This window comes from Spermophilus citellus (assembly GCF_964194105.1).
Source record: "Spermophilus citellus genome assembly, chromosome: 7".
NCBI classification, from domain to species: Eukaryota; Metazoa; Chordata; class Mammalia; order Rodentia; family Sciuridae; genus Spermophilus; species Spermophilus citellus.
The window spans coordinates 120,471,010-120,494,650 of NC_138188.1; the positions used below are offsets into that span (position 1 = coordinate 120,471,010).

Genomic DNA, 23,641 nt, shown 5'->3' on the forward strand with positions numbered 1-23,641 from the left:
ATACTCCCGCCCTCCCCTTCGCGGCCGTTCCGTGGCGGGAACCGAGGCGACTGTAGAGACTGCACCTACTGCAAGTCTTCGGGTCCCGTTATTGTCTGAATTAGGAACAGAGCTGAGACTTTGCCACCACCTCGTCTTTTTCTCATTCCGGAAGATCCCAGAACGAGCAGGCAGTCCACTCGCTTTGGTGAGGAGAGGCTGAAAGACACAGGCTCTGCGGTTCCCGCGCGGGAAACAGGGTTTGCAGGTGACCAGCGGGTGAAATGTGGAGCTTGCCTTCCCTGCCCGTCCCGTAATGCCCCTGTGTGGTCTTCCATCTCGCATACCCACCCACGCCCGCATCCCTTAGCGAGACGGGGGTTCGGTGTAAGCATCTCTTAGAGCCCAGCTTTGGGCCATATTATTTTTAGCAGCCCGTAGCAGGGATGGAATAGTCTAATGACGTTAAGACCCTTGGGCGCTTACAGATATTAATAATTTATTTTATTGAATGTATAGTCAGTGCCATGCAGAGCTGAGAGTTCGCAGTTTTCTTTCTTAACTCAGCTGTCTTATGGGATAGGCCTTAGCTCCTTTTGCAGAAGGGAAAATCCCGTCTTGTGGGTGGTAATTAATTCATCAAATGTTATGGAGCATCTGTCAGGTGCCAGGCACGGTTCTAAACACGGAGGGCATATAGCAGTGGGGAAAAAAAAAAAAAGAGTTGCCACTAATGCTAAGGATTTTCAGGCAGGCTAATGATGTGTTTTGTTTGGTCCCCCTCCCCCCCCCCAAAACACCCTGGCAGAATGTTTACCCAAATGTTAGTAGCTATCTTCTGTATAAGGGACTTTATTTGAATTTTTTAGATTTCTCATGCTTTTCTGTATTGGGTTCTTCAATTGAACATGTTAACAGAGAAACAACTATTTTCATTTTAACAAGAGTCCCCCACTCTTCCTACCCCATGGGCGTGGCAGAGGTGGGAGGGGGGGCTTCTTAAGTTGGACACCGGCTTTGCCAATGAAATAGATCATTGAGTGGAGCTCTAGGCTGTAGTAGCAGTTAAGGTTATCATTTGTGGTCCCAGCACTTCTAATTGCAGAGTCCATTTCAGGGTGTAGCTAGATCTCACCCATAATTGAAATTGAAGAAACTGTAGAGGTCCATATACAATTTAACTATTAGTGGTGTCATATTTATCAATGCATTTGGAATTCTTAAAATTTTTTCTGATACGCAATTTGTATTTGTTCTGTAACTTTTTCATTATAAATACATTCTAAGTTCCTTAAGAACTTTGGCCTCTTTTGTGACCCTTGTAACCTTCAATACAATGCATTCAGAGCATCCTGGGGCATGGGGTGATGTCCTTACAATAAGTATTTATGAATGCCTTTGCACAAGGTAATTGTGCTTTCAGGCTGAACTTTCTCTTAATGATTTCAAGAAAGCCTTATTTTATTTATTTATTTATTTATTTATTTATTTATTGTCTTGCACTTCATCAGGGTGAAGTAACCATGCAGGCATTTCTAAAAGGCACATCTATCAGTACTAAACCACCATTAACCAAGGATCGAGGAGTAGCTGCCACTGCAGGGAGCAGTGGTGAGAACAAGAAAGTCAAACATGTTCCATGGGTGGAAAAATAGTAAGAACACTTATATTTTTGTGGAAATAGCTAATAAATTACTGCTGCAATCCGTTCTGATTTCTTTTTTTAAAAAATGTAAGGGGGATTTAGTTCATTTTGTTTTGATGCTGTTCTTGAAAATCACCCAATTATATAAATCACAGAAACTTGGTATTGAAAGATACCTTACAGTGACCTAGTTTAATTCCCTTATTTGGTAAATCTTGATAGCTAAAGTTTATAGTTTGGGGGGCTGGGATACAGAAATGAAAAAAACAGTTTTTGCAAACTGGCTGTCAGGAATTCTACTTAAATCCAAATAATCTAAATGTTCCTTTTTTATTACTAGTAGGTGGAAATTGTCTAATTTTGTTTATACATTTTTGGCATCAAAACCCTTGAAATGGCATTTTAATTTTCTTATAAGATCAGTAAATGATATTATAAGAAGTCATTGTAACCATTGAATGGATTGATATAGCCTCAGTTATTAAGGGTCTGCAAATTATTTATTGGCCAAGTAAGGTACTCATATGTTTTGTTTGGTACCAACATTCCTTATAAAAAATCTAGATTTTTAAGATTTTTTTTTTAATTGTCAATACTGAGGAATGAACCCAGCATGCCACATGCTAGGCAAGCACTCTACCACTAAGCTACACACTCAGCCCAAAAATCTAGATTTTTTTTTTATTCAAAAAATTATTAGTGGGAAAAATCTATATTTTCAGCTTCTCAGGAGATCAGGCAGCATTGGCTGCAAGATCTCAATGACAATTAAATGGACTTGTGTATTGCTTCTCATTTTGGGAAGGTCATATGTTCCTTAATTTGCCATAGTCCTTATTATCTTTTTTCTTGCTGTACATCTGCTTTCTTCACTCTCATTGTCTGCCTAATCCTTGCAGTATTTGAACATGAGACACTGGTTTGTAATATATAGAGGTATGATTCCTGCCTAGCATTAATCTTATTAATTAGGAAAATGTGGATCAAAAACTTGATTACTTAACTAAACACAAAGTCTACTCAGGGATGGGAATATATAACTTTGTTCTAGCTTCTCTTAAGATCACTAATTAATGACTTAGGATGAAATTTATACTTCACATTGGTTAAACTTGGTTTTTGTTAGCCCTTTTGGTACAGTTAGATAATAAGAAAAAAATGGCATTAGCCAATTCACATTTTAAAGTATATATATGTAACCAACATAGTTATCTTTCTTTAGATTATTAAATAGTTCTCCCTTTTCAGATCAGCTTCATAATCTTATCTTGTCAAAATATAACACTTTCTAGGCAAGCGTTTAATTTTTATCCAGTTGGCATTTGTGGCATATAAAATAAAATCCCATTGCTTAATTCTTGTTGCAAGCAGATGGGAGATAAAAAATTATTTTACTTCTGTAGTATATATTACTTAAGGTAAATACAAATGAGGTTTCTACCTTCTTCCAATTCATTCCCAATATATGAGAATTATTATCAGTATTTTAAAAGAAGAAACACTTGAGACTTTTCTGTGGCTACCAATGCTAAATAACTTTTTTTCCTTCCATCCCCTCAGTCGCCCAAAATGTGTAGATGAAGTTGCTTTCCAAGAAGAAGTAGTTGCAGTGTTGAAAAAATCTTTAGAAGGAGCTGATGTGAGTACCAGATGATGACCCTGCCTCAAAACAAAAAATAATGTCATTGGGAAATTTAAGAATTAATTTATTCACCCTCTTCCTTTGTTTATAACCTTTTGCTTTCATTAGATACGAGTCTGTATAGCAACGCCTTGATAACTGTACAGTTAGTTAAACAAATGCTCATTAAGCATCTGTATAAGGCAGCTTTCCATTGCTGTGTTAAAAATACCTAAAATAAACAATTTACAGGAGGAATGGTTTAGTTTGGCTCACAGTTTTAGAGATTTCAGTCCATGGTTGCTTGACCACATTGCTCTGGGCCTGTGGCTGCACAGTATGTCATGGTGGAAGTACATGGCTAAGGAGGCTGCTTACCTCATGGTGGCCAGAAAGCTACAAGAAAAGGGGCTGGGATCCCTATGTTCCCTTCAAGGTATGCTCCCAGTGACCTAACTTCCTATCACTAGGCTCCACCTCCTAAAGATTCTACTGCCTCCCAGTAGTGCCCCAGGCTGGCAACCAAGCCTCCAGTATACCATCTTTGGGAGTGATATAAGATATAAACCATAACAGTATCTTCTGTTCAGTCATATGTAGCGTTGCTAAACAGTATTCAAGTAAGTAAAGACCATGAACAAAACAGACTGGGCTTCTTTTTTCATGAGCTTTTATTTTGGTGAGAAGAGACAATAAGCAAGCCAAATAAATAAGGTAATGATAGATAATGTTATGTGTTATAAAGAGCCAGACTTTTTCAAACTTTACGATTTGGCTTGAACTACAGCATAAGAAAATCATTAAAGCTGCATGCCTGTAATCCTAACTACTTGGGAGGCTGAGGTAAGAGAATTGCAAGTTCAAAGCCTTGTAGCAAGACCCTGCCTCAAAACAAAAAATAAAAAAGATTTGGGGACTTAGTTCAGTGATAGAGTGCCACAGGTTTAATCCCCAGTTCCAAAAATTAAAAATAAAATCATCGAGCATTTAATTCTGCTTAAGCTCTCTGTCTCCAGCTGTAATGTATAGGATAAAATAATCTTTGAGTAACCTGTCATTTAGATTATTCAGAGACAAAATAAACCCATGTAAAGAATTAGAAATTTCAGATTGTATATAAAGATGTGCCCAAGTACTTAACTCAATGAAGAAAGTCACAGATGAAAGTAGGATATGGTTGGATTGCTTGTTTTGTTAATCAAGATATGCTTCCTTAAACCTGGCTGCTTTTAATATGAAGTTCTTTGGTTTTTGCTTCCATAGTTCTCTTATAATTACCCTGTGGGTTGAATATACCTTATCCAAGATGTTTGGAACCAGAAATGTTTTAGATTTTGAATTTTTTTTCAAATTTTGGAATATTTGTCTTAAACCTAATGAAATCTCTTAGGGATAGAATCCAAGTCTAAATACAAAATTTATTTATGTTTCATATACACATAACCCTAAAAGTAATTTTATGTAATACCTTTAATAATTATCATGTATGAAACAAAGTTTGTGTGCATTGAACCATCAGGAAACAACAGTGTTACCATCTCATCCACCCACATAGACAGTGTGTGGTTGTTTGGTTTCACTGTCATTCCTGACTCTGAATTTAGATACTGCTGATAAGCAATCATTTTCTACATTTATTCATACATCACAACAGTTTTTAAAAAATGACATTCCACTGATAGTGAAAAAAATAATGTATTTAGGGTAACTAAACACTTGTAGCATCATGTTGACACTCAAAATGATTGGATTTTGGAGCCTGAAATTTAGATTATGGACATTAAATCTGTATTACAGTACACCTTTGGAAAGAAGTTACAGTTACAAAACTATTTAAAAGCTTTTCTTTAACTGTTTGTTTTGGTTCACAATTAATTTCACAGTGGTATAATTTTAATTGCATCACAAGATAGGTCCAGTTTAATTACTAGTATTTTCAGCTCTTTAAATAAATGTTATAGGATTATGATTTAATTTTTGACTTGAGATTGAATAAAGGTCTTTGTTCTGTGACCCCTTTTTTAATATTTTGTGGACTGGGGATATAACTCAGTGGTAGAATACTTGCCTAGCATGAACAGTACAAGGCCCTGGATTCAATCCTCAGTACCACAAAAAAACCCAAAATGCTTCTTTTCAAATTCAATTTTACAAAACAAAACAAAAAATAATTTTTCAAATTCTAAATAGTAAAGAAAAATACTTTCTTCATTTACTTTCAAAGGTAGAATTATAATAATTTTTTTTTCCAAAATCAGTTTTATGCCAGGCATAGTAGTACACAGTACATAGTAGTAACAGCTCAAGAGGCTCAGGCAGGAAGATGGCAAGTTCAAAGCTAGCTTCAGCAACTTAGCAAGGCCCTAAGCAACTTGGTGAGATCCTGTCTCACATAAAAAATTAAAAATGCAGGAGATGTGGGGATGTGGCTCAATGGTTAAACATCCCTGGGTTCAATCCCTGGTTCCCACCCCCACCCCCCCAAAAAAAAATCAGTTTTAAGATGTGATATTCCACAGTTCTTAAATGTACCACATATATCAGACTATTATATAAGGTTTAATAATTCTACTGTTTTAAAGAATTTAAATTATTGTATGTTATAAGTTAATTACTTGGATGAATCATTACAAATGTTGAGGTATGCATGAATCAAAATAACAGGTATAACCTTAAAAACTAAGGAATCTAGGAATATTTTAATTTTTTTTTATTTTTTAAATAGAGCCTCATAGTTTGTATCTTAAGGTATATGTTACCAATTAATAGTCTTTTTTTTAATCTTTCTTTTAATTGTTGATGGACCTTTATTTTATTCATTATTTATATGTGGCGCTGAGAATAGAACCCAGTGCCTCACATAGACTAGGCAAGTGGCCTACCACTGAGCCACAACCGCAGCCCCCAATCAGTAGTCTTTTAATTAGTATATTTACCTGTATGTTGGTTTTTGGTTTATTTGGTAAACACTGTAATAGTATTCACTGTACTGAATACTATAGTAGATGCTAAGGATACAGAAGTGACTGGGACAAATAAGGTTCTTGGTCTTTTTGAGAAAACCATCTAAGGAGTTAGACAGGTATTTTACAATTAAAACCATCAATTAAATAACCATAAATAAATGTAAACTGAAATAAATGCAACAAAAACAAGTGAGCAAATAAGAGAGGAGACCCACTTTAGATTGGATGGTGAGGGAAGATGTCCAACTTGTAATGCATTAGGAGTTTGCCAGGCAAAAAAGAGTAAAGTCAGATTCTAGGTCATGGGAACAGTATATTGCCAGGCCTGAAAATACTTAGCAATTGGAAGCCATTAAAGCTGGAGCCCGGAAGGTGAGGGTGATGGGCAGGTCATATAAGTCCTTACAGGTCATGGTAAGCAGCTTGTGGATTTTTGTCTGTTTTTTTCCCTTTTTTGCCAGGGAACTGAGGCGGGCTGTGCTGAGGATTGAACCCAGGGCCTTTCACATGCTAGGCAAGCATTTAACCTCTGAGCCATATCCCGAGCCCTTTGTGGTTTCTTCCTAAGTAGAGTGTGAAGCCAGTGATAAGGTTTAAATAACAAGCACAGTGATATTTAATTTGGTGAAGAATTAATGGACAGGGTGGTCAGGCAAAAATGAAAGCAAATAAACTACTTTATAGTGTCCTGTATGTAATGATTTCCTTACCTTAGAGGACTTACTGAAGAATGTATAGTTTCAGCTGGGCACTGTGGCTCATGCCTGTAATTCCAGCAACTTTCAAGGCTGAAGCAGGAGGATTGCAAATTGAAGTCCAACCCCAGTAACTTAATGAGATCCTAAGGATTTAGCGAGACTCTGACATAAAAAAGGGCTGGGAATGTGGCTCAGTGATTAATTGATCCTGGTTTCAATCTCTGGTACACCCAAAAGGAATGCATGGTTTTAGAATGGAGCTCATTAAAATGTAATACATTTATTAATCTTTACCACAGATCAGTTGCCTAGTTAATAGGAGCCAAACTAGCTAGATTAAAGGTATAAAAGAAGATAGCTAGTCATTTCATTTTACCCTTTCTTCTAATGAATTCTCCCTTTCTTGTGGGTATCCCTACAGGGTACACAGTCATGATGTGGTGTAGTGTCTAGGGCTTTATAGATGTTTGGGGTTTTTTGTTGTTGTTTAAATATTTTTGTTCTCATTCAAAGCTCTTGTATGCCTTTTTCCTCAGTATTGGCCAAATCCCATTACCCTTTTGATCTCTTTCCCCTTTGAAACAGCTACATCTTTATATAAAATCTCACCCAATCTTGAACAAAGAAATCAAAAGCCTGAGATTCCCTTCAGACATAAGTAGGTCATAAATACAAGAAGCATAGATATTGGTTCAATTTAAGAGATTAGAAAGATACTTTGGGGAAAAAAGTGATAGTATATGAAAAAGCAGTATTTAGAACTGTTAGTACTATGACACCAGTTAGATTAAGGAATCTTAATAGCTATGCACATGTATCTACTAGGGAGATCACTAAACTGTTCCACAGACATTTGCAGTCATCATTTCATCTATTTGTGCCGAATACGATTGATAAAAGTTAAAATTTAATTTCCACAGCTACCTAATCTCTTGTTTTATGGGCCACCTGGAACTGGGAAGACATCCACCATTTTGGCAGCTGCTAGAGAACTCTTTGGGTAAGCTGAATTTAATCAAACAATCTCTCACCTTTTTAAAAATTTGACACCAAAAATCTTTGGTACTACTTTTCTCTAAAAATTTTCATTTAGTTTCTGTGAGGTTCTTGGGTTTATTTTTATTTCTGAACTTTTATTAATCCCAATTCATCCCCTCCTCCCCAGTAAATTAGCTACCTACATCTTTTGTAGCCTGCATTCTGAACTTTGTTCAAACATTTGAATGTACTACAACATAGGGAGCTTGTGATTTTTTTTCTTTAAATTATTTTCTATAACTTTTTTGTTATGATTTTAGAGCCCAGAGGACCACCCTGTCCCTGGTCATTAATTACAAGCACCCTTGTAATGCTTCATCTGTATCTTTGAGATAGAAACTGCTATTATTTTCTGCATCACCCCCTCTTGAGTTGCCCCTGATCTGGATTTCTTAGTCCCTGCCTTTAGTGGCCAGCCAGTCGAGCTTCTGCCCTCAAGCCTCCTGAGTGTAAGCAGAGTAAGTGGTAGTTGATGGAGTTTAATTCCAAGTACACCAGAAAAGTCTCCCTGTGACATTTCTTCGATTCCTCTTCCTTGGTTGACTCTTCTAGAGGAGTTAATAGATGGACAGTTGACTCTTCAACCACATGGATTTGAACTATATAGGTATAATTATAGTAGCTTTTTTTGAAGATTTGAAAAAATTTGGAAAAACTTGAAGAATCATGTAATCTGTAAATATTGAAAATTTTAAGAAAAGGGCATGTCACAAATGCATAAAATGTCATTAACAGTCTATTTTGTCATTACTACCATAAAATATACACAAATCTAAATTTAAAAATGTGTCAAAACTTATGTGTACGGACACAATTTGTATATAATGTTATTCAAAGTCAGAAATGTAAACAAATGTCAAGATGTAGTAATTAATTCTAACTACATAAAATTAACTGTAGTACATATTGTACTACGGTAATAATTTCAAAGCCACTTCCTGTTGCTGTGAAACAATGAGCTCAGATATCAGCTATTTAAGATGCCTTGTAGTTTTGAGCAATTTGTCTAATAAATGAGTATCTCAATAAAAAGCGGTCCCTCGCAGTTCTCACATATTTTTTACCTTATGTAATACATATACAAAATGTGTATTGATAGTGGCCTGCATCTAAATATCAGTGAAACATGCACAAACATAACAAAGGCTGTCTTGAATTTACCCAGAATTTTTTATTAGGCCTATAGCCATGGGGTACATGAGAAATCCTACATATGAAAATAATCAGTTGACTCTGAAACACCAAACATGAAAGGATAATTGTGTCACAGTGTAAGGGAAGACAAAAGAAGAAGCTGCTATAGCCTTAGATTTATTAGATGACAACTTTCTTTTTCCATTACTGAGGATTCAACCCAGGGATGCTCTACCACTGCCCGGACTTTCTTATATTTTTTTATATTGAGGTAGGGTCTCGCTAAGTTGCCCAGGCTGGCCTCAAACTGGGGATCCTCCTGCCTCAGCTTCCCTAGTAGCTTGGAATACAAGGATGCCCCATCACACCCAGCTTAGACAGCAACTTTTGTTTCTCAGATTTTTTGGGGGGTGGGGGGGTACTGGGAATTGAACTCAGGGACATTCAACCACTGAGCCACATCCCGAGCCCTATTTTGTATTTTATTTAAAGACAGGGTCTCACTGTGTTACTTAGTGCTTCAATTGGGAAAAATAAAAACAAAACTAAATCTCTTGTGGGATGCAGGGGTGGTGTTTAAGATTGAGCTCAGTTCTTCATACATGCTAAGTACACACTCTACCACTGAGCTATACCTCTAGCCAGTCTTGTTTTTGTTGTTGTTGGGTTTTGTTTGTTTGTTTTAATTTAAAATATATGTAGAGAAAAGACCAGAGGGTAGTTTCAGACCAGTGGTTTGACAGGGCATGCCAGGTATTTTTATTTTCTTTTGATTTCTCCATAGTAAGCATATATTACTTTCAGTAATTTTTTAAAAACTCATCTAACTGTTCATGCCAGAGCTAGGGAGGTAGCTCAGTGGAGAGTACTTGCCTAGCATGCACCGGGTCCTGAGTTCAGTCCCCAGTACTGGGGCGGGGGGCAACTGTTCATGTTAAGGCTGAGGGTGTATATAGTTCAATGGTAGAACACTTGTCCAGCATGTACAAGGCCCTGGGTTTGATCTCAAGCTACACACACACACAGAGAGGGGAAAAAAAAAAAAACCTGTTCATGTTTTAATCCAGTGACTTTCCTTATAATAAGCTACGCTCTGGAAATGATTTGAAAAGTGCTCAAGTATCAAGAATTCTAACAGTTAAGTATGTTAAGTAAATCCAGTAAGGAATTATCATATAACCATTAAAATAACATTTACAATGGTTCTTTTTTTTTTTCCTCGGTACCGGGGATTAAACTCTGGGGTACCTGACCACTGAGCCATATCCCCAGCCCTATTTTGAATTTTATTTAGAAACAGAGTCTCACTGAGTTGTTTAGCACCTCACTTTTGGTGAGGCTGGCTTTATTAACTCTTGATCCTTCTGCCTTAGCCTCCCAAGCTGCATGTGCCACCACGCCCAGGTTACATTGGTTCTTATAACATAGCAAAATAATTATTATACTATATCAAGAGGACTAAAATTTTACATATTTTCTTATGTAGCGTTTTTTTTAATGCATGAATAAAGCTAACATGTTAACTACATGACTCTGCAAAAGAAAGAACACAGACTTGCTCACATACCTTCTATGTATTTTGTATACTAGGTGGATTTTAAACTATTGCAATGTTTAAATGTTAAAATGCGATAGGCCTAGGTTACTTGAATCGTCTACAGTGTTCATATTTATGAACATATTTATGTTCATATTTATTTGCAGTGTTAATATTTCATATTTATTGTATATTTATTTGTTTCGTATTTAAATAGGCCTGAACTATTTCGATTAAGAGTTCTTGAGTTAAATGCATCTGATGAACGTGGAATACAAGTAGTTCGAGAGAAGGTGAAAAATTTTGCTCAATTAACTGTGTCAGGAAGTCGTTCAGAGTAAGTAAACTTCCCTTACCTTCTCCATGGCATGTAATTTTGTTTTAAATGTAGGCTATGGTCTGCATATGCCCCTCAAAAGTTTATATGTTGAAACAATCTTCAAATTCTAATGTTAATGGTACTTGGAGGTGAAATGTTGGAAAATAATTAGGAGAATAGATGAGAGGGCAGGGCTCCCATGATAACATCAGTGGCTTTATAAGAGGAAGCGAGATCGCGTAAGCAGCCTCTGTCTTGCCATTTGATGCTTTCTGCCATGTTATAACAAGACAGCCCTCAACAGATACATACAGTCCCTCAATTGTGGGCTTCCTAGCCTCCAGAACTGACAGAAATAAATGTATTTTCTTTATAAATTGCCCAGGGTTTTGCTTTTTGTAGCAACACAAAATGGACTAAGACAATAAATGTTGCTGCCAAATTTTCAGCTTCTTTAATTTTTATAATTATGTTAGAAAACAAGTTACCTCCCTTGTCAGATAAACTCTAGTTTAGTGTATATTTCATAGCTTGAGTTACCACAAAATTTCTTTCAACTGGGATAGTTTTAGAGTGAAAAGAAACACTATTGGTAATTAAAATATGACTTTCATGCCTGAAGCACACAGAGCTTAGGTGGCAGAGTTAAATTTTACATCAGAACACTTTAAAATTTGTAGAAAGTGAATGACTATTTTTTTTTCTTTCAACTCTATCTCAATAAATGACTAATATAGATAAAGAATTCTTAAAACTCAGTAATAGCCCAGCGCAACTCAGGATCATGAGGCAGGGAAATTACTGGTTTGAGGCCAGCCTAAGCAACTTAGCAGGACCTTCATCTCAAAACAAAATTAAAACAAAACAAAACAAAACAAAAAAACAGAATATAGCTCTTAGTTCAGTTCACAATGCCAAATAACAGTAATAACCCAACTAAAAAATGGGTAAAGGAATCCAAATACAATTTCTCAATTAAAAAAAAAAAAAGCTATACAAATGGCCTTTAAGATATGAAAACAGGGGCTGGGGCTGTGGCCCGGTGGTAAAGTGCTTGCCTTGCTTGTGTGAGGCACTGGGTTCGAGCCTCAGCACCACATAAAAATAAATATATTGTGTTTTCATCTGCAAGTAAATAAATATTTTTTAAAAATGTGAAAACAATGCTCTTCAACATCATTAAGCAAATGAAAATCAAAACCATGATGAAATCCTACTTTATACCTACTAGCTGGCTAAAATTATTCTAAATTGAGAATAAGTTGTTGACAAAGATGTGGAGAAATTGTAAACTTCATACATTGCTAGATGGAATGTAAAATAAAGTCTCTTGGAAAACAGTTTGGCAGTTCCTCTAAAAGTTAGGCAGAATTATCATGTGACCCAGCAGTTCTACCCCAGGTACATAACCCATAAAAAAAATGAATATGCATGACTGCTCAAAAATGTGAATAAAATCCATAACATTATTCCTAATAACCAAAACATGAAAACCCAAATGTCCAAATGATTAATGGATAAATAGTTCAGAAAGTACAAGAGTGATTGCCTAGAGCTGGCAGATTTTGGGGACGAGAAGAGTGACTCCTAATGGATACAAGATTTTTGGGGGTGTAAAAAATATTGTAAATTTAGACTGTGGTAATGGTTGTACAATTCGTGAACATGGTAATGCCCCCACTGCACACTGTTTTGACTTTCTGTAATTTGAGTTACCTGTGGTCAATTGTGATCTGAAAATGTTACATGGAAAATTCTAGAAATAAACAATTTTCAAACTATAAGCCATCAAGTAGTGTGTGTGATGAAATCTCAATTCTGTCCTGCCTGGTACATGAATCATTCATTCCTTTATACAGCATGTCATGTCCACGTTGTATGTGCATTCATTCCACCTATTAGTCACTCAGACGCCATCTTGGTTATCAGAACTGTCACAATATCATGGAACTTGTGTTCAATCAAGTAACACTGGTTTTTACGTAATACCCTCCAAACACAAAAAGAGTGATGCTGGCAATCACTAAATATATATTGATTTGATAAAATTATTTCATTTTATTGGCTGGCCTCATGAATACCCATAAAGAGGTCTGAAAAGAAATGTGTTGCTAAATACTACTGATCTCTTATGATGCCTATTAAACTTCACCATAGCTATGTAAGCATAGGGGAAAAAAACATGGTGTGTATGGACTAATACTCCAATTTCAGACATCCACTGGGAACTACTATATACTAAAAAACATTATATACTTTAATTGGGTGAAGTGTGTGTATATCTCAGCAAAGCTGTTAAAAGCAATACATGCTAAAATCTGATTCCTATGTGTTTCTCCAATTTAGTGGGAAGCCATGTCCTCCTTTTAAGATTGTAATTTTGGATGAAGCTGATTCCATGACCTCAGCTGCTCAGGCAGCTTTAAGACGAACTATGGAGAAAGAATCTAAAACCACACGTTTCTGTCTCATCTGTAACTATATTAGTAGGTATGTATGTTTCCCTGTAGATGCTAGGCAGTCTTATTTATTTTGGTACTGGGGATTGAACTCGGGGACACTCAAGAGACAGGGTCTCACTGAGTTGCTTAGCGCCTCAAGGTCTTGAGGTTGCTTAGGCTGGCTTTGAACCAGTGATCCTCCCATCTCAGCCGCCCCAGCCTCTGGGATTACAGGCATGCACCATCATGCCTGGCCAGTCTATTTTTTTAATTGACACATAGAAAGTGAACATATTTATGGGCTAATGTGACATTTTTCTGCATATGTACAATATGTAATGGATCAGATTAATCAGCATATCACTTCAAATATACTTGTTCATACCACTTGTAAGGCAGTTTTATTTTTATTTAAAGACTGCATTAACATTCCATCTTGATTTGTTCTTAATGTTTTTCTTTTTTTTCCTCTCCTTTTGTAGAATAATTGAACCCTTGACCTCTAGATGTTCAAAATTCCGCTTCAAGCCTTTATCAGATAAAACTCAACAGCAGCGATTACTAGACATTGCTGAGAAGGAAAATGTCAAAATTAGTAATGAGGTAAGTAATTCCTTTGATGAATGTCCATGAAGAGGTCTGGAAAGAAATTTATCACTTTGACCCTACTATATTTTTCAGGCAAACTGAAGCTAGATGAGCAACAGTTGGAATGTCTAGGAGTTAAAGGTTTACTACTGTTAAATTATTTAAGCTAATTTCTTTCAGACACCCAAAACTGAGGTCACATATACAATACAAATACTGCAATAGTCTAATAATACACTTCAAGTGATAAGGTCCTTATTCAGAATTCAACCATAATTTGAATTTCCTTTGCTTATTTTCTGTGATCCAGGAAATAGGATAAATATGGAATGTTTTCATTTTCATTAAAATCAAAAGGCTCTAACTGATCATCATAGTTTAATCCCACCAACTAGGGAGGCTGAGGCAGGAGGATCTCAACTTCAAAGCCAGCCAGTCTGGGCAACTTTGTGAGACCCTATCTCAACAATGAAAAAGGGCTGGAGATGGAGCTCAGGGATAAAGAGCCTCTTGATTGAATCCCCACTACACACATACACACACAAAAAAAAAAAAAAAAAAAAAATTTAAACCCCCCCCCCTATTTTCTTTTCAGGGAATAGCTTATCTAGTTAAAGTATCAGAGGGAGACTTAAGGAAAGCCATTACATTTCTTCAAAGTGCTACTCGATTAACAGGTGGAAAGGAAATCATGGAAAAAGTGATCACAGACATTGCTGGGGTAAGAAACTAGATAAATTCATTATAGCTGTTTTATTTGTGGCGGTTTGAAAATTTTGCCCAGATATTTATGGTGCTATTATGTACACTAGAAAACGTAACATGGGAATAAACTGGGTACCAGATACTAGAAGAGGTAACACTGATTTTTCAGTTCATCAAGTACATTATTCGATTTTTCAGTATAAAAGGTATAGCATTAGGCACATTAGGTATTCTGTTAAAGCACCCTGTTATCCCTTAAATCTGTGGGGGATTGAGTCCAGAACAGCCCTTCCCCCACAAAAAAATCCAAGAATGTTCATTCAAATCCTTTATGCAAATGATGTAATATTCACATGTAATCAATTGTGTTCGCCTTTGTGCTAGTTTTTATATTATTTAGGGAAATTTAGGGCACATGCAAAGTTTTCAAATATTTCCATCTGCAGTTGGGTAAATCCATGGATACAGGGCAAAACCTACAAACAAAAGGTATATTTCAACATTTGAAATCATTATCAAAACTCACCTCAGTGATTACATTCAAAACATCATTCCCATTTTTTCAGAAAAGTGCTTTCCCTGAGGCCCTTAAGGATCAGGAAAAGGGTGGGTAGTCTCACTCACCCACTGACCAGAATTACTGCTGTTCTTGTTCCAACTTTCTTCTTCACAGGAAGGAGTTCAGAGTTGGGAAGATGAGGATAACTCCTTTTGCAAACATAGACCACCTCACCATTCTAAGTATGAAATCTATACTGAAATGATCTTTTTTATACATTTTAGGTTATACCAGCTGAGGCAATTGATGGAATATTTGCTGCATGTCAGAGTGGCTCCTTTGATAAACTGGAAGCTGTAGTGAAGGTAAAACCAGTTACCAAACTTAGGGTAAAGATCACTTAAATTTTACCCCAACAATTTTTTCTGTACACAGGAATTGATAGATGAGGGTCATGCAGCCACTCAACTTATAAATCAACTCCATGATGTGGTTGTAGAAAATGATAACCTTTCTGACAAACAGAAGTCCATCATTACAGAAAAGCTTGCGGTGAGTACATACCATGATTACCCTAGATGATTTATCTGAGGATAGTTTGTTTACCAACTTTTATTTCTTATAGGAAGTTGACAAATGCTTAGCAGATGGCGCTGATGAACACCTGCAATTGATTGGCCTGTGTGCAACCCTGATGCAGCAATTGACTCAGAACTGTTGAAGTCAATAAAGTGACTTTTTGTAAATAAAATGTTGAGAGAAAACAAAATGGCCAGAGCATCTTTAAAGTGAATATACAATTTATTTAACATTCAAACTTCATTAAGACATGTGCAATATGGCAATTTTACTGGGGGTTTCACCCTACCTAGGATATGATTGCTTGCTGGGGCTTAGCAACAGGGTCCAGTTCACACTTAGCACTAATTAAATACTTTATTGAATAAATACAATACCAAACAAAATGCATTCAAATGCTTTCTAAAAAAAAAAAATCAATTTTAAAGGCCTTTCTATTCAGGCTAATGACAAACACAATAAAGGCAGATATGCTAGTTTAACATAATTGGCTGATTTTATACAGCACTTATATCTTTTAGTCCACAAGTATATTATTAAATGATAGAGAACATCTAATACAACCATTTCTACAGAACTAGGAAATAAATTTCTAAGAAAGAAAGATTTTACAGACCCCATCTTTTATACCCACCCCAACAGTCTAACTCTAAAGAGGATAAAGCCGATGACTCTCCTCACAAGAGCTCACGACTAATGTCGCTTTGCTATCAAAATCTGTATTTCTGATCCGTTATGAGCATTGAGACAAGATTCAAATATTCCCAAAGAAGCACAATGCACGTTGTGATCGCCTATTCAGCAACAGCGAGCACTGCATTCAAATATCTCTCATCCCAGGAATTAAATAAGGTCAGCCACATTCATGGGCATTTCCTCCACTGTAGTATTGTAGAAAGTCTCAATGTCACGAAGAATCCTCTTGTCTTCTTCAGTAACAAAGTTTATAGCCACACCTTTCCTCCCAAATCGACCCCCTCTGCCAATTCTGTATAAGAGAAAGAAATCAGCAATCAGAAAATTACTTCTTGCATACTTTTATGAACTACTGAACATGAGGATCCACTTGTTAACCATCAGCTGCTGTTTACTTATCAAGGTTATCGTGCTTCTAATTGGAGCACTAGCTGCTAAATCAATATCTAGAGAAAAAAATCTTCCTTTGCAGTTAGTGCCAAAAGGATTCAAGGCTTGTCTGGCTGCAAAATGAGATTTTATCAGGCGTCTTGAGCATTATTATAAAGCAGATGACAAGTATTGTGTTTGGGGTAGTGAAATTAAAGCCCATACCAAAGTGGGCCAGCCAAGAGCAGTTGTCAGCCTGGGACAGATGTACACACCAGGAATAAAACAAAGAGAACAGTTATATAATCCATTTCGACGCACTTCTGGAACTGTAAACTGTAAATACAAATGCTGCAAGGTTAACTATTTTCTAAAACTCACAACTTTTTTTCCAGTGGGAAAACTAATTTTGGTATGGTAACCCAAACTTATCACTGCTTTTTTTTTTGCTCAGTTTCACACGTTATACTCAAAATTACTCAAACGTGTTTACCTCCAAAACAGCTCTCTACCTTCCTATAGAAACCAGACAATACAACCACCTAATGCTCCCTAACAAATGCTAACATACAAAATGCCTTGGCTGGAGCAACTTAAAATATCAAATAATCATGACAAAAGAAAAACAAATATAAATACCGACTCGCTCTTTATTCAAACAGTGTGCTGTTTCGCTTATGATTCCACGTCCTAAATTACGTCAACGCCGTTTCTGAGCGCCATCTCGTCATCAACTGCTGCTATCGACTCCTGTATTTTTTAAAAAGTCTTTTTTTACATCATATAACAAAGTACAATTCAATTTATTTAGGGATAAAGCCACTATAACTAAACCAGGGATCACTCAAATTGCTACCAGGCGACACCAAGAAAAAATCCCAATTATAGAATCACCAAGAAAAAGCACAAGGACAAAGAGCATCACTAAAAATAAAGCTCAAACATACGCTAAGACAACCAACAGATCTAAAGCAACCTGATCAGTATTGTATGTGCACAACCTGGGCCAAAGATTACAAGTTTTCCCACTCTTTGTTCTGACCAATCTTCCCAAGTACAATGTAAATTACATCTATGTAACTGTCTTTACTGACTATTCCCTGATGACACTGCCTTTCATATAAAAAGAGAAATATGAATTTATTTCACCAATATACAAAGTCAAGATGTTCTCACCTGTGAATATAGTTTTCACGATTGGTAGGTAGATCATAGTTTATAACCAAAGACACTTGTTGCACATCAATCCCACGAGCCTGAAATAAAAAGTGTATATTTCAGAGTCCTATTCAAAAACACTGGGAGATGCCTATAATGTAGGCCACAAAATAGTAATGAACTATACAAAGTGGTATAGCCCACTGTGGAGCGTGGTCTTTTATTTTTCTCCCAAACAGCCCAATCTGGTAAAGGCTATTTAAAAAACCTTCCCAAACATATTAACTCTTGGTATATTACTTAAAAAAACAGTAAAGTACATACATACTTACCAACAAGTCAGTAGTGATCAGAACTCGGCTTGACCCTGATCGGAATTCCCTCATGATAACATCTCTCTCTTTCTGGTCCATGTCACCATGCTGCAAATGAAAAAAACCTTAATTCAAGAATCACCAGTCAGGTCAACATTTAATTTTATGAACATGTATGAGACCAAGCGTCCCTGGCTGCTATAGGGGTATAGCAGACAGGTATAGGTAAGAAACAACTTTATTTTGAGCAGGGGGAACGACAACACAGCACTTAACAGCTATATTGTAGTCTGAATCCTGCTTAAATAAATATTCAATCTTTAGATTACTAAGAACATCTCTTACCAGAGCAGAAACTGTGAAGTCCCTGGCATGCATTTTTTCAGTGAGCCAATCCACTTTGCGCCTTGTATTGAGAAAAATCACAGCCTGCGTAATGGTCAGTGTCTCGTACAAGTCACAAAGTGTGTCCAACTTCCACTCCTAAAGCATTTCAAAGAAGAAAAAAAAAAATTTAGATTTCTACTGTTCATTAGAAATTCTTTCCATAAGTCTGTGTAATATATGTTGCACCAAATCTTAAGACAAAGGACACTGGACATTAAGAAAGAGGTCCACCCCAGTCTTTTTAGGATCCAGTGCAGTTAATTTTCTTCTTGTGTGTACTCTGCTAGCATTATTGCAAAAACCAAGATATGATCCTAGCTTCTGCAATTTTAGCACAGTGCTTATACAAGAAGGTAAAAATCTCTCGTAACAATTAGACAAAATTACCTCTCTTTCAACATTAATGTAAAATTGTTTGATTCCTTCAAGGGTCAATTCTTCCTTCTTCACCAGAATTCGAATTGGATCTCTCATAAATTTTTTGGTCACTTCCAACACATCTGTTGGCATTGTGGCAGAAAGCAACACAACCTTGAGAGGGGAAAAAAAATGTCACAGAAATAAGATAGCACAAAAAGAACAACAAAAAATAGAATAATGTTTGACACCAAGCGTCTCCGTCTTATCATGGAATGAACTAGACAGAGATAGTAATGTATCAAATGCTTTAAGCAGGGGGAACGACAATAAAACACTTCAGTTATATTGTAACTGTACCTGCCTTAAACAAAACCTCTGAAGAGTGAAATAAAGCTTACCTGAATACTTGTATTTAATTTTTGGAAAATCTCATAGATTTGATCCTTAAACCCTCGGCTCAACATTTCATCTGCTTCATCCAAAACAAACATTTTGATCCATTTTGGAGCTGTTAATAACAAAGCCATACTGCATCATTTCTCCATTAATGAATTTGAGTCTAATAGTAAAAATAAACCATATTAAGATAATACTTACAAAGATATCTTCTGTTTAACATATCAAACACTCTCCCTGGTGTGCCAACAACAATATGTGGTGCTTCAGCCTGCAGTTTTTGCATTTCATTTCGAACATTTGTTCCACCAATGCAGGCATGACAAGTTGCTCCCATATAGTCTCCAAGTGCCAAAATCACCTTTTGGATCTAAAAAAATTTTTTAAATTAATCATTGTCCTGTAAAAGTATATACCGTGACTAACTTCCAAAGCATAATGGCAAGTTTTTGGTCTGTCAACAGCTTGTATGCATGCATAGCACAGAACTACTTCCAAGCTTAAAATGCAGATTGACCTAACTACTTCAAGGTACAATTCTTTTCATGTCTGTCTTGTGCCCTGTCATAAGTTGGATCCTGCTGACCCAGATATCAAGTAATTAAGTAACATTTCCTACATTATTCTTCACTGTGTAAGGTGTAAACAGTGAATCAAGTAATGAATGTAATTACAGCTAGGGCAAAATATCGATTTCTCCCACAGGGTATGGTGCCTGAACCTTAATAAAGCCTACAGCTTTATTAGAAAGGTTTACTTCAAAGCCAATACAGCAGTGAGCTTTGAAAGCATAGCATGCAACAGATGCATCACAAACTACTGAGACAGTCAAATGGTAACATGTCACTGCAGTTTTCATGTTGCACAACTGCATTCAAATTAAAAAACAGGTACAAATCTAGTTCACCCTAAACAGAAAGTTTGGATTCACAATCTTTTGGTATACAACCCTAGTAAAACATACCTACACACACATTTCCTGCTTAACTTTGAACAAAAACTCCCTGCATGCATGGACAATTAAAAAAGGAGGGCTCTGAAAGGACCAATTTAAGCTGTTTTAAATTCTTCACAGTTGTGAAACCTGAAACCTATGCAACACGCAAGCAGTTTTTTTGAACTACACTATCAATACCTGTTGAGCCAGTTCTCTGGTGGGGGCCAATACTAGTGCTTGGGTCTCCTTGAACTCAATCTCCAACTGTTGCAGGATGGAAATAGCAAATGTGGCTGTCTTGCCAGTACCTGACTGAGCTTGAGCAATCACATCATACCCTAAAAAAAGTAGGATACATATTTACCGATCCCACATCAAATCGTCACTTCTACTTCACACCATGTATTCCAGTTGGAACATGATTTATGCCCAATATTCAAGTGATCAGCAATGAGTATTCTCTTCATTTCAGGTCAGTCCCGAAAGATGTTTGCCATCATTTCACTTTTAAGGAATACAAATAGGTGCTAGTAGTCCCCCAGAGGTTACTTTTCCCTTTTTTATGGTCCACATTAAGGTAGAACAGTGAATTCATTTTTAAAATGCCAAGAGTTTTCTTTTACCTTTAATACAGGGAATAATAGCTCTCTGTTGAATAGCTGAAGGCTTCTCAAAACCATAAGCATAGATGCCCCGAAGAAGAGACTCCTTTAAATTCATATCATCAAAGTTATCAACAATCTCATTCCAGTTGCTCTGTTAAGTTAAAAAAATTACAAAACAATTAAGTAAGATGAAGACACTCACCTTTCAAGACCTTCAAGAATCCACACCCATTTCTTACCTCGATGACACCATCGGGGTCCATTCCCTCTGGGCCTCCATGTTCTCTGCTGACAAAAACACCGCAGTTAGGCAACATCCCTTTCCCAAGCCATACTTTGTCACTGCCCTCCCTACACGTGTAGCAGATGCTGCAGGGCACATTAGGAACCGTGGGCCTTCCCCAAAGTTCAGGGCTGTGGACAACTGTAAAATCAGGCCCACAAATACTAATCAGCCCCCTTCCCCTTAGGCCAGAGCGCCAAATGCTCCCCTTTCGGCAGCGGAGCGTCTCGCGAGAGCTTCACGCGAGGAGCTCCGCCCCTAACTCTGCGCAAGCCGGGGTGATTGACGCCGGCGGAGGGGCCTGCAAAGGGCTATGCCAACGGTTCGCCGGCGCTCCAGCTGCAGGCCCAGGCCCCACTGCCTTCGGGCCATGGGGTGCGCGCCGCAGCGACCCACCGTCCTCAGCTACAGCCTTGGACCCCCAAATCGGGCCATTGGCCGCAAATAAAGCTTTGGGACTGGGTTACACTACACAGAACGAGGGCTGCGCCATGGCTTTAAAACTAAAATGTATACCTTGCTGCACTGGGAGGGGAAGCAGCCACTTTTCTCTAATGCCTTTGTCAAAAAAGACCCCCTTCACACTCCGTTTCCGGGCCCTCGCTCTCTCTACCCGCATCTCGGGACCCAACCCATTATGGAAGCTTCTCGAAGGGCACACAGGGGCATAGTACCCCAAGGAAACGCCGATGTACCTGGAGTTTCGTGCCTCCAAGCCATCCACTACAATCTCTGACGCTACGTAACCTTCACTATTCAACAACACCACCGGAAAGGCGCCATACCTGTTATAATCCGCGGAGCCACCAGACATGATCCGAAGAACCACTCAGCGCCCGACTGAAAAGACAGCCGCACCGCGCCACCGGTTTTTTATAGGCTCGTGGCCGGAACCCGTTTCTTGCGGAGGAATTTACTTGTCTCCCATCGGTAGCCGCAAAATTGTGATCCTGGGGTCATTACCTCAGGTGAAATTCTAAGCGAGTCGATGAGAAAATACAGATTTCATAGTTTTTCGACATTGCAGGATCGTTGGAAATCCTAGGATCGAGAGGAGGGCTGGAACTCTTTACTTCGCGGCGGAAGAATATTGCAGCAGGGATACAAACACCGCTCCCCGCCCGCCCTGCTCCTACGGGGTTTCCGCGTCCCCGACGCAGAGGCGGGCCGGGGAGCTGGGGCCCGCCCGGGAGGCGGAAGCCTGCGGCGCGCGGTTAGCTCGCGGCCGGGCGCCCGCGGGCCCCGCTCCGAGGTCGCAGCCGGGGGTGAGGTAACGGAGGGACTGGCATCTCCGTGTTGTAGACTGGAGGAGAATCAGGTTATTCCGCCTCTTCTCACCACTATTTAATTTGACGGTAAAGAGCCACCTGGCGTTTAACCCCATCATTTAACATCCATTTAGATCTAGAAAGTGTGAGACCCCTGCTAGGGAAAATGTCGGCCACCCAGCACATGCCAGAAAATCCGGTTTGCCGGTTCATTTTGCAGAGCAACAAAAAGAAAATTTAAAAAAAAAAATCTATTGCCATTTACAGATGTCTCCGAGTAACAACTCTGTTCGCCTCTTGTTGCTTCTGGTCTTTTCAAAATAATGCTAATGATCTTAACATAACAGGTGGTGTAAGGAAAGCCTGATAAAGTCATTATTAACTTTGGCAGATGGGTAGAGGTTTAGAACCAAGTAAGCAGAAATTTTAATACTTCTGGCAGATATAATTCCATGCCACTTTGGGACCAAATAAGTTTGGGTTCCTTTTTTTTTTTTTTTTTTTTTTTTTAAGGCTTTGAGTTTTAATTGCTTATGTGTAGTGAAATGTTGATTAACTGAAATTCAGAGCAATACAAATCTTGCTGCTTATCTAAACTTTATGGCTTCTTAAGTCTCAAAGATTTTCATTTAGCCTGAACACAAGCCCCTTATTAAGAATAAAAATGTTTGATCATTGAAGTTTAAAACAATCCTGAGTGCATCATGACTACTCAAAAGAGAACGTTTTCACGTTAATTCAGAAAACAAAGTCTAATTACTGAAGCAACTGATTCAATTTCCTATATTATACAGGAGATCTGGCTCTAAATAACATTTTAATTTTAAAAAATAATGTGTTTACTTGAAAATTGCCAGGAACTGTAACAAAAATTAATACCAAAATGACAAAGTGGACCTGGCTGTTGGTCTAAAGATGCTGCTTCTCATTCTTTGTGATGTTCTGTAATATTCAAATCCAGATTTGAGGTAATGCCAGACATTTCTTGAGAAGGATGGTGGTCAGAGAACCTTATTGTCTCATTCAAAAACTACTAAAAAAACCAATACCCTGAAATCTAAGAAAGTGAGGAAAATACTAAATCAGAAAGGGCACCAACTGTTTAGTCTCACTTGAGTT

General features: G+C 37.5%; 2 protein-coding genes across 8 annotated transcripts; one reads left to right on the forward strand and one right to left on the reverse strand.

The window, feature by feature from the left end:
* The first annotated feature begins 1 nt into the window (after position 1).
* RFC4 (replication factor C subunit 4) lies at positions 2-16,135 on the forward strand. Of its 3 annotated transcripts, XM_081301781.1 has the most exons (11): positions 2-247; positions 1,491-1,633; positions 3,185-3,263; positions 7,830-7,909; positions 10,836-10,955; positions 13,284-13,427; positions 13,861-13,981; positions 14,562-14,687; positions 15,455-15,535; positions 15,606-15,722; positions 15,796-16,135. In XM_081301781.1, exons 2-11 carry the CDS (start codon positions 1,503-1,505, stop codon positions 15,889-15,891), a joined length of 1,095 nt encoding a protein of 364 aa, XP_081157907.1. In that variant the 5' UTR covers positions 2-247; positions 1,491-1,502; the 3' UTR covers positions 15,892-16,135. The 3 variants fall into 3 exon arrangements, with proteins under 3 accessions (XP_081157907.1, XP_081157909.1, XP_081157908.1); XM_081301783.1 differs by lacking the exon at positions 14,562-14,687; XM_081301782.1 differs by lacking the exon at positions 10,836-10,955.
* EIF4A2 (eukaryotic translation initiation factor 4A2) lies at positions 16,093-22,149 on the reverse strand. 5 transcript variants are annotated; one of them, XR_014023012.1, is made up of 12 exons: positions 22,040-22,142; positions 21,211-21,259; positions 20,990-21,122; positions 20,565-20,704; positions 19,631-19,799; positions 19,432-19,541; positions 19,061-19,204; positions 18,632-18,769; positions 18,305-18,394; positions 17,991-18,070; positions 17,454-17,564; positions 16,655-16,737 (listed from the first exon to the last, which is right to left on the reverse strand). XR_014023012.1 is itself a non-coding variant. In XM_081301778.1 (11 exons), the coding sequence occupies exons 1-11, from the start codon at positions 22,066-22,068 to the stop codon at positions 16,593-16,595; spliced, it is 1,224 nt and encodes a 407-aa protein (XP_081157904.1). In that variant the 5' UTR covers positions 22,069-22,149; the 3' UTR covers positions 16,093-16,592. The 5 variants fall into 5 exon arrangements, 4 of the variants coding, with proteins under 4 accessions (XP_081157904.1, XP_081157903.1, XP_081157905.1 ...); XM_081301778.1 differs by lacking the exon at positions 17,454-17,564 and having other exon boundaries at positions 16,093-16,737; positions 21,211-21,256; positions 22,040-22,149; XM_081301777.1 differs by lacking the exon at positions 17,454-17,564 and having other exon boundaries at positions 16,093-16,737.
* Positions 22,150-23,641: the final 1,492 nt, after the last annotated feature.